We start from the raw sequence: 11,825 nt of genomic DNA on the forward strand, positions 1-11,825 counted from the left end.
ACCCCTTTTGTGGTGTGATCATTTCCCAAACCCTATGACGGGATGTTTTGTCTGCTAGTGTTTGTGCACAACCCTTGACTATACTACTTCATAGTTCGTTCGGTGGAAAATTTGATTGATCAAAATTTTTTCGAAAAATATCTTTTTCCTACAAATTAATAGCGTCGATCCCACCCTTCAACACACCTGAGCTCGCCGCTGCCATCACATCCTTATCCTTTATCCTCACCTCTTACTGTATCATCAGATTATATACAAACGCTTTTAGGATAATATCTTTTTTTACGAACAAAATAAAATATTTTTGTTGGAAACATCTTCGCAAGAGAAGTACTATAGTAGAGCACTGAGATAATAAAGTAACTTCCAATAACTTAAAACACATGAAATCTTACAAAATTGCATTTTAGGGTAAATAAACAAGCTACTTATATGTTTCACTTAGTGAAACTGTAAAAGTAAAATTACTTAATACTAATACACTTGGATTATTTTAATGACCATCATTAATCTGATTAATCATTTATACACTATCATCTGGAGTTACTGAAGAATCAATTCTCTTTGATTGGAACTTGCAATTATGAAGAATATAATTGCATGCATTTACTGCTTCACCAATTGTTAAATAAATCCATTCTTTCCCAATCTTGTCTATGTAATTGGATTTGTCCAACTTCTTCATCACTTCCCCACCAGGATTTGCCAATAAAACCTAAACCAGTAACGGAGTCAGAATTATTACTACGAAAATTAAAAAAATAGACAATATAATTTTTCGATCGAAAGAAATGTATATTTCTAGTTTGTACCTTAAGGCATCGTCTATCTGCATTTCTTTTCACTTCCTCAAGCATACTAATTCCACTTGTATCAATGTTTCCAACAGCTACATTAATAGAATTAATGTCACCACAAGATTTTGATTAAAAAAAAATCAAATTAACATTTAATAATAACAATCTTTTTTAATCTTCAATTAACACTAATTAATTAATTACCACTCATATCCAATATGACAAATTGTAGCTCAATTTCTGTTGATGTCCTTTGCTTTTCCTCTTCTTCATCTATCCATCTTGATATCCTAAAGATATTAATTCCAACAACCCATAGTTAAGTAACTAGCACGTTATAATACAGAATAAAATTCATCAGTAAAACTTTGAAACTCCACGATAATAACTATTTTTTTTTTAAGAAATAAAGTAAAAGTGATCAGTGAACGTTATTTCTCCGTTATCGTTACCTTTCCCTTAAATAACTTGCATTAGCAAAATAAATTGGGGAATCAATGTGTATGATGAGAACTCCTGGAACACTGCTTGCTGTTGAATATTGTTCAATATTTCTATATGTCATTGAATTAGGTATTTTACCTAAAACAAATGTTTTAGGCCTTGCTACAAATAAAAGTATCCTAAGTAATGACATTGCCACCTAAGTCACACATTAAAAAAAAAACATAGTTAACATTAGTGTAAACTCAATTTTTCGATGTATCGTCTTAATCAGGTAACTTAAAAGATAATTACTTACCGCGACTATGAGGCCAACTTCAACGCTACCAAAGACTACTCCAATATATGAGCTAATACACACGAAGAAATCGTATTTATCAACTTTCCATAATTGGATAGCAGAATTATAGTCGATTATACCAAGCATAGCTGAAATTATAATGGAGGAAAGAACAACAAGGGGTGTGTAATGAAATAATGGTGTGAGTAACAACAATGTTATCATCACAGCTATTGACATTACTATGTTGGACACTGTTGTTTTACATCCTGCATTGTAATTTACCGCGGTTCGCGAAAATGGTCCTGAAAAAAAAAGAGGGGGAAATTAAGCGAAAAATCGGACTATATACTAAAATTCTTTTATTATGGATATGAATATGTAATTCGATTAATGAAAAAAGTTTAGTTTGCTTATTGCAATTGAAATTTTTTTGGATATTGTTGTTACTCATCTTTAATCAATGAGCTAATATACAACATATAATCAATGTATAATAACTGTATAACTTGCGTTATATATATACACTGATTATACACCAACGATACCGTATCCTAGTTAATGAGGGCAATAGGGGAAATTTGTTGATGGGCCTGATTATGGAAATAATTGGGCTTGAATAGTTTGGATTGGGCCTACCTGTGGTTAAGTAACAAGAGGTGCAAGAACCAACAATATTCATAAGCCCAAAAGCAATCATTTCTTTGTTTCCATCAATATCATAGTTTTCAATTATAGCAAAACTCCTTCCAACTGCTATTCCTTCCTGTAAAATTTAAAAATAATAATCTCATTAGACACTAGTTTTAATAAGCTTAAATTACATAAATCACATCATTTTAATTTAAAATTACAATTTATCCCTAATAAGTTTCTAATTACATTAATTCTTTAAAAATTAAAAAACCCAGATACAATAATTAAAGCTCGGATACATAATATGTAGCTTAGATACAATAAATACTGGCTCGAATACATTAAAAAACTAGCTCAGACACATTAATATACATTAATATGTAGCTCAGATACATTAAAAACTAGCTCAGATACATTAATATATAGCTCAGATACATTAAAAAACTAACTTAGATGCATTAATATGTAGCTCGGATACATTAAAAACTAGCTCAAATACATTAAAGAAATAAGAAATTTTAAAGATTATTAAAAATAATAGGAGATAAAAAGTGTGTATTTATGTAATTTGTCCTAATAAAAATAAATAATGCAAATTGGTATTGAACAATTAAAATGTTGTACTATTGTTTTTTTAAGTACCTTTGCGGAAAACATGGGAGTTACAAGTGTGCAACTTTACTAGTTGTATATATCTGTTTTATTTTTAAGATTATAAATATCGATGACATAATTTAGAAATAAAAGTCAACGAATCACCATAGTTGTATACGATAAAATAACAAACATGACTATGTCATTGTTTTTGTTTCTTCATAGACCTCTGCCCCAAATATCTTTGAATTCGTGATAGAATGAGTTCATGAGACCTAAATTCGATATTTTTAATTGAATATTACGTATACACATATATGAATAGTCACGAATGTAGATCTATTTTAGATTCAAAATTTATAAATTTAAAATTCTGAATTTGAGATCTCGAATTCAGTACTTACCGCCAAGGCGATGATACTGGTGACAACTCCAGTCTTAATGGCAATTGCAAGATACTGTGAGCTAAACGCCAGTTCAGAATATGATGGTGGATTTATCCCCTTTTTCAAGTGCCCAATCTGGCAAAAATTAAATCCAACAAAATTCCAAAAAATTAATTCACTCATTAATTAGCCTCATGTACTATCTTATATTATAAAAAAATATATATATACCATCACTAAATAATTAATCATCCAAAAGAAACGTACAACATGTGAAAGTCACTAATTCACTTGTCATTAATTATAATTATGCACATGTATATAATATAAAATTTTAACAACAATAAAAAAAAAATTAAGTGTAATCCAACAAAATAAGATCTGAGGATAAAATATTGTATGTAGACCTATTAGACTGGTTTCAATAGATTTCTCGACTCATGATATATGTATAGAAATGTTTAACAAACGAAAATACAAATAAATACAATATAAATTTAATTAATTTGGAATATGGAGAATTATATTTACCACTTGAACACCATTTTTTTCAGCATGAGTGAAATAAACAAGCACACTTCCCAAAATCACAGATGTTAGAGGTGCCATAGCACTTATCCAGAAGAATTTTGGCTTCATTTTGCTCTGCTCACAAAAATAAGTAAATCCATATAAATATGATAATATAATTAGCAATTATATATAAATCAATAATTTATATATATATATATAGATATATATATATATAAATAAATTATTACTTACAAAATATCTGGTCAGCAAGAGGAAGAAGAGAAAACAGCAACCTAGGACTCCACTTTCCCACCTCCACTGTAGTAAATAATAATAATAATATAAAAACATTTTAGAAACTAAAATAATGTAATACCATAAATTTAATTGGAGGTTGGCAGACGATATAGAGTGGTAAATACTCTTTCATTTTCATTGAAGATTTCAAACGAAGTCGTACATCTCGATATAAGTACAAATAAGTTGGATCGCAAAGCAAATACCAGACATCGAGCGAAAATAATATTACGTACCTGATGGATTTGGGTAAAGATAGAAGTCATTACACTGACAATGTCAGTTTGATGTGTGAAATGAAGGAGGCCAAGTATTCCTTTCAATTGTTGTAAACACACAACAGTGGCTGCTCCACTCATGAATCCCAATATAGTTGCGTGAGATAGAAAATCCACTATAAACCCTAGCCTGTATATATCATCGTGACAAAAATATACGCGTGCGCATGTCAGATAGTATATTTTTGAAGAATCAGAAATGAGTTCATGCAACTTAGGTTATGAAATACATGGAATCATATTAGATTTTCTAATAGTAATATATTTTCGGAGAATCAGACACGAATCCATGCAACTTAGGTTTTTGAGTATGTATCACATGGCAATTGTGAGAGGTAGATCCAAATTTTTAGTTGGCTAAAATAAAATTTAAAAGTGCAGTATAGAAACTTTTATCTCAATGTATAGATAAATGTAGAGCACACTTTTATTAGTTAATTATATTCTTAACACGCTTTTCATATACGGATCTGATTCTTTTTTCATGGTTAAGTGGAAATTTTTTCTGATATGAGTGGCGGTGAAATTCGATCTAAGGACATCTACCTACTCTGGTGTCATGTATAAGTAAGTGACCATCTCATCTACTCCTTCTCTCCAAATTTATATGACACCTTTTATGTTTGATCGGAAATCTACGTATGAAATCTTCAATTTTTTTTGAAATAAATTTATAAATGTGTAAACTACGTAAAAAGTACTATGAGTCACAATAATTAATAATTCAAAATATTTAAAAGATCTATGAAAAATTTACGGTCAAAAATAGACTTGTTTGACTCTTGAAATTCGAAAGATGACATATAAAATAGGACGGAAGAAGTATAATCTTAATCTGTTAGAGAAAACACGCTTTTATCAGTTAATTATATTAAGGGACTGACCTTAACAAGCCTAAAGAAGCTTGGAAAACTCCAGCAAAGAAAGTAGCAGTAAACACCAATTGAAGATAAAGCTTTGGATTTTCATGAGGATTAACAACTTTCCCAAGCATAGCAGAAATGAGAAGTGATGGAACTGCCACATTCCCAATAGCCAAATGCTTTGAACTTCCCAACATAGCATATATCAATGGTGGCACAAAGCTTGAATCTGCACGTCACATATATTTAAGATCACAAAATTATAAAAAAGAACATTTTAATTAATATATTATACACATTTTCAGTTTAAAATTACAAGATTCAAAAACCTCTCTCGTCCTAGCTTGTCCGAAAATCCAGTCAAACTAAGACACATATTAATGAAATATAGAGAGTAATATTATGTTGTAACTTAGACATCATGTCATGACTAGTAAAGTTATCATAAGTCCATAATTTAAGTAACATTGTCATGTCAACTAAATTTACTTGCATACCTAATCTGATAGTGTAAAATTTTTTTTACGTCAACAGCATATAAGTTTAAATAATTTATATCTTGATGAATGGTCTATCAGTAATAGTCTTTCTATAATTGTACGAGTTAGAAACTTACAAAGTCCAATAACAGGAGGCAAGCTAGCCAAGCCAGCATAGCTAATCCCTTGAGGAACAGCAAGACTAGCAATTGTAATTCCAGCAATAATATCAGCTTTAAACAACTGAAGTGTATAACGAGGAGCCCAATCTAATATTGGTACGAAATATTTAAAACCCAAAGAAATTTTTTTGGAAAGTGGTTGATTTTTGAATTTTCTAAAAGGGTCATCAGGAAATAATGTTTCTTTCACATTAGATTTGAGTGTCTTCAAGAATGGCTTTGGTGGTGGAATTTCAACCCTTTGATAATGATGATGGGAATATTGATCATCAAAATCAGCATTAATACCCATAATTTTATGCTAATTAATGAAAGATTTAAGTGATGATTAATTAAAATCACCAAGAACTTGACTACTTATAATGTGTGAGATTCAATGAGAAAAAAGAGATGATGATGTAAATGAGAAATTGGTTTTGATTTCTTATGCATATTGAGACTTATAGAGGATGTCTATATATAGAGAGCCAAGAGAAGTTGGAGTGAAGTGGAGTGCCTTTTTCTCTTTTTCAAAACTCTTATTAATCCTTCTATTTCAATTTACGTGACATAATTTTCTTTCTAGCAATCTTTTTATTTTATATTCGTTATCCACTTTCCCCTTTATGCACACTCTTTGTATATATATATAAACAAGAAGGATAGTTTTACTAGAACTTTATAAAAAAAAATTACGTTGTCAGAAAAGAATTAACTATAAGGATAAAATTGAAAAAAAAAATCAATTGTAATTTAATTTTTGTAAATTGATAAGTACTTTTTGAAATAATATATAATAACGCGAATAACTAATGTAAAAAAAATTATATATCCAAAAAAGAAAGTCATTTTTTTTATAATTAAAAATAACTAAGCTTCAAAAAAAAATTTCTTTTACTATTAATGAAATAATTTAATTCACATAATTAGACCAAGTCAAGCAATGCCACAAAAAGTGATACCTAAAGAATATTTTTTTTTGGTTACGTATTCTTTTTGTGTGTTTGGGTTCCATACTTTCATTGATAACCTCTCAAAAGAGTTAGGGGATTGACATTGACTAATCTTTGAGCTAACACACAAAGGTGAGAATTTTTTGATGGGACACATACAAACATCTCATCCATGAAATTGATTTGTCACTCTACCAACAAAAAAAATTCAGAAATAGAATAAAACGCTCTCTAATAAAGATAATTCATTCTATATTGAAAATTTAAATTTGATATTTTTGATAATTCTATTTTATTGAGTGACACGTGTCGATTAGTCAAACGACATAACTAATCACAATCTTATTGGTATTCCAGCTAAGTGTAAGGTCACATTGTCTCTCATTACATGAGGCACCAAATAGATTTTTAGAGCTCAAGGTCTTGTTGCCTACTTCACCATTCAAAAAAAAAAAATACTCACGTGGACATGTGTGATTGGTTGATAAAGATCCACATAGGACACGTGGCAGCGTGTTGGGAATTAGGAAGATACAAGAAATTAGGAATTTTATATCAACTTTTTGTCGAATCTTTAATAATATTCGTATGTGATTAAATTGAGCTTAGTTTATTAGTAAAGATGATTTGAACTTTTAACCGGCCAAAAAAGTGTTAATTATAGTGGTCAAACTCTTTTAATTTACTTGTGAATTATATAGTTTGTTTAATAAGGTTTTATACCAATTAAAACCTAACATATGCTGATATTTTTTGTCAAATTATTGAGTAATATATTTTTAACCTAAAGTCAACATGCATGTTTAATTCTGTGATTTTGGTGCAATATTAATGCAAAAGGTTGAGTTTTTGCTCTATAATTTTACTATATTTAATTCTCAGAGTACTTATGAGTAAAGATTTATAATAACGACAGGGCCCATTTCGAGGTTTGTTCCCAATAAGATTTTCTCCATACTCAAAACTCGAATTTGAAACCTCTGGTTAAGGGTGAAACACTTACCCCAGTGCACAACAATCCGTGTTGGTCATTTGCACGTATGTAAATAAAAATGATTTCTAATTATTTATATGTAACTTTAAAATCTGTATGGCTATAACTTATAACTTTGATCATACAAATGGGGTTCACTTTTAGTTATTTAATCATATGTAGAGATCTTCTGATTATAAGATTCTCAATTGATCCTTATAGTAAGAAAAATAAATTACTATGATTTTTGTCCAAGCAAAACTATATTATAATTGATGAATGTATAGAAAAAGACTAAAAGCAAACTCAGCAACTTGAAAAAGCATTAGCTTACCAATATGTGTGTTTCATGTGCCATCAAGTATTAACCATCTCAGATAAATGTATTTAACAATATAGACAAGAATCAAAATAACTATTAAAAATTACATGCACGTTGAGAAGTTTCATTACAATTTTTATTTGAATAAAAAAAATGGTTAGTGGGATATGTAATAGTAATAATATAGGTTGTAGAGCAATATGTATGTTTGGGATCGTAGCTACATAATAAGTCCTAACTAAATATATCCAAACAAAAACTTCATAATTCACTACTATATAATATAATATTGATGTGAGTGCTTATATATATAGATCATGTCTTCTACATTTTTAATTAGCTATTATTTGCAATAATTATAGCTCTTTTTCTCACTTGTTCCTTTAATTTTGGGGGAGAAATTAAAAAGGACAAGAAAAAATTGTTGGGGGGAAAGTAGTATGAAACTTCAATAAAAAAAATAAAAAAGGTTGAATCACATGTTGTTCGGATGGCTAGCTGTCACCCTGTTATATTATATATTGTATTGTTAGTTTAAATGTAATATCTTTAATATATTGTTATATCATTTTGAAGTTTATCATATTACATTGTTAAATTTATTTTATATAACAACAAATTAAAGTTTAATTTTATATAATGATCAATGTGGTGTATTGAATTGCTTGCATCATATTATTTCACCTACATATATAATGGAATCAATACCATTCAAGTTGCGCAAAAAATCATTTTTGGTTCTCTCTTTAGCGATCCTATAAAAGAATCAGGTTTTATTTTGGGAAAATGCATAAGTATTTCTTCAACTTATGTCTGAAATTCTAAAGACAAACTTATATTATACTAAAGTCCCATTATAATCCTGAACTTATTTAATAAATATTTTTTTATCAATTTCGGTCTACTTGACACTAGTTTGAAAAAAAATGTAAACACGCGCTAGGCCCACAAGATAGTGTCACATAGGCCAAAAAGGGATAGAAAATTATTTATAAATTAAGTTCAGAGGGTAATAGGACCTTAATATAGTATAAATATGTCCTTTTGGGATTTCGGGCATAGATTAGAGTACTTATGCATTTTCCTTTTAAATGAAGTTACGCTATCTAATCAATTGAACGTTTTTCTAAATTAAAAAAATAAAATAAAAGCACTAGTAAAAATATGGGTAGGGAATCCACTATGATCAATAATGGAGATATTCAATGATATATATTATAAGGTGCAAGAGCACAATAATCACACACAAGACCAACCATGTGGAAGATGCTCATCCAATAAATTCACAACAAAATGTTCTAACTCTGCAATTTCATCACCTTCTACAGTACAAACTCAGAACAAAATTTCTTTTTACCAATTTTATCGCTAATTTCATAGAAAATAAGAAATGTAAAATTAACTGTTTTCAAATTACACATAGTGAGTACCGCATATACGCACACACATATGTCTAAACGCTTTTATTTTTTTTTAAAAAAAACAAATATATTAATAATAAAATTGGTATATATATAGTCTTACAAAAGTAGTGTGTCGTCATTTTATTTTTTGCACCTATTGAGTTACCATTAATTTAATTATTGATCAATATTTGTTTGTGGAGTTGTTGAATATTCAGAATATTCTCTTCGATTAAAGTGATTTTTTATGTGGACAGGAAATCAAGTTTATATAGTGTTTGGTTATATAAGCCATGTGGGAGTGTATCGGTATAGTTCCATGCACTTAATGTAGTCTCTATTTTTCGTTTCATATTCGGTATTCAGAGTTAATACTAGAGTTTAAAATAAATTTAGATCGCTCGTTGACGATTTATTCTGATGTGTGCTTCAATAAGATTCTTTCGTATTTAGGACTCAAATTCGAAATATCCGATTAAGTGTGAAACAATCTTATCACTACACCACAAACCCATGTTGATAATATAGTTTATTTTTGTTTTGTGGTTGTGAATCATAATGTATTTTCTAGTTTTGGAACTTTATTTTTTTGTGTGTTTTTCCCACTATTTATCCAAAGGCTAAAGTATTCAACAGTTTGTTGAATCATTATGTGTTTTTGGTTAATTATCTTCAATTGAATGGTTGGTAATAGCTATTGGGTCGGGTCTATTCACAAGAGGTATAATTTTTTTCTAATTAAATTTGTTGGAAAAAAGTTATTATGTTGGGTCGATTTATTCATAAGGGGTAAATTAATTGGTCCGTTAGTTCATAAATTTGTGTTTTTAGAAACCATAAATTAATTAATATAATATTTTTCATGCTCCTTTTGTGTAGAAATTTTTTTATTTAATTAAAAAAGCAAGCTAAAATCCACGTTAATTAGACTGAAATTCTCAAATTCATTTAAAGTTTCATCATATTGAAATTTTTAACCAAATTAATTCATTATATAAAACAATTTACCAAAGTAATACATTTTTCTAAAAAATTGGGTGATCAGAATTATAAGTAAACTTAAAAGTGAGAGAATCAAATGTCAATATCATATAGTGGAAATTGGAATGACGTCAAAGCTTAATTCTATGTAGTCTACCACCCACTGTGATCACAATGCCGAAAGATAGGATTCCAAATCTTTTACCAAAAGGATATCAAATAATCGATTTACTATTAAAAATATTAATTCAAAAAAAATATTATTGTGTTCTAACAATAATATTATCTCTTCTATATGTCTGAATTATGTAATAAGATAAAAAAAGTATTGTTGAGAAAAAGAAAAAATATGTTTTTTTAAAAATAAATTAAAAAGAAAAAAAATTACATGACGAAAGCCCTAATCCAGCTTATTGGCCGGTAGGTTCGGGATCACGGAAAATTTAATAGTATTTACTTAAATTTTATATATTTATTAAAATATTTAAAACTTATAAACTTTAAATTTTTAATACGATATTTAAGCAAAAAGTTATTAATTCAATGTAAGTCTCGAATTCAGTTCACTCTCCACCATTTAAAGTTCACCAAAATATATAAGAAAGGGACAATCATTATCTTAATTATAACTTGTAAGATTTTAGTGCATGAGCAACATACATCATTTATATTTTGAAAATTTAAACACCTGAAGGAGAATGAGAAAGAAAAAACAAAGTTATTTCTTTTCGTGCTTTTTTTTTTTTTTTGGTGGTTGATAAACTTGGTATTCTCGGATTGTCAATTAATTAATAATAATTATATAAAAAAGTTATATTTTTTTTGTTTCAATAAAAAAATTAATTTGTGAGATAATAACTCCTATTTAAATGACGGTATGAAAAATCAACTATGACAAAAATAAGATTGGATTATAATTTATAAAAATATATGGTTGTCTTTCACTCATAAATGTGTGTTGAATTATATTTTATTTTTTTATTTTTTTTTAAAAAATATATGTTTACGAGAGATCGATATTGACTAAAATACAAAGAAAATTAACACGAGAAATATAAAGTCTTGATCAGCTAAACCCACAATTGACTCAAAACTTAAACCTTCTTATAATTCTAATTATTTTAGAGTAATATGTTTCTATACCAACAACAATAACAATATATTCGCCCCACAAAATTTCACAAATAAGCTTTAGAGAAGGTAGAATATGTAAAAATCTGAAATTTCACAAATATGCTTTAGAGACGGTAGAATATATACGAAACCATTACATCGTGAAGATAGAAATGATGATTTTCAAAAGGCAAATATACACATATCTTATATCGCAAAAATAGAGATGATGAATATACACAAATCTTACCGTTACATCGCAAAGATAGAGATGATGAATATACACAAATCTTACCGTTACATCGCAACCAAAAGAAATATTATTCCTATAAAAGTAAATAAGAACAAAATA

General features: G+C 28.2%; 1 protein-coding gene across 1 annotated transcript; it reads right to left on the reverse strand.

The window, feature by feature from the left end:
* Positions 1 to 352: 352 nt before the first annotated feature.
* On the reverse strand, positions 353 to 6,342 carry LOC101253320 (sulfate transporter 3.1-like). The gene is made up of 12 exons (XM_004247543.5): positions 5,705 to 6,342; positions 5,110 to 5,317; positions 4,184 to 4,355; positions 3,903 to 3,968; positions 3,669 to 3,782; positions 3,156 to 3,272; positions 2,161 to 2,287; positions 1,540 to 1,826; positions 1,250 to 1,440; positions 1,002 to 1,087; positions 813 to 889; positions 353 to 715 (listed from the first exon to the last, which is right to left on the reverse strand). The coding sequence occupies exons 1-12, from the start codon at positions 6,039 to 6,041 to the stop codon at positions 524 to 526; spliced, it is 1,974 nt and encodes a 657-aa protein (XP_004247591.2). The 5' UTR covers positions 6,042 to 6,342; the 3' UTR covers positions 353 to 523.
* Positions 6,343 to 11,825: the final 5,483 nt, after the last annotated feature.

This window comes from Solanum lycopersicum, chromosome 9, assembly GCF_036512215.1.
Source record: "Solanum lycopersicum chromosome 9, SLM_r2.1".
NCBI lineage: Eukaryota > Viridiplantae > Streptophyta > Magnoliopsida > Solanales > Solanaceae > Solanum > Solanum lycopersicum.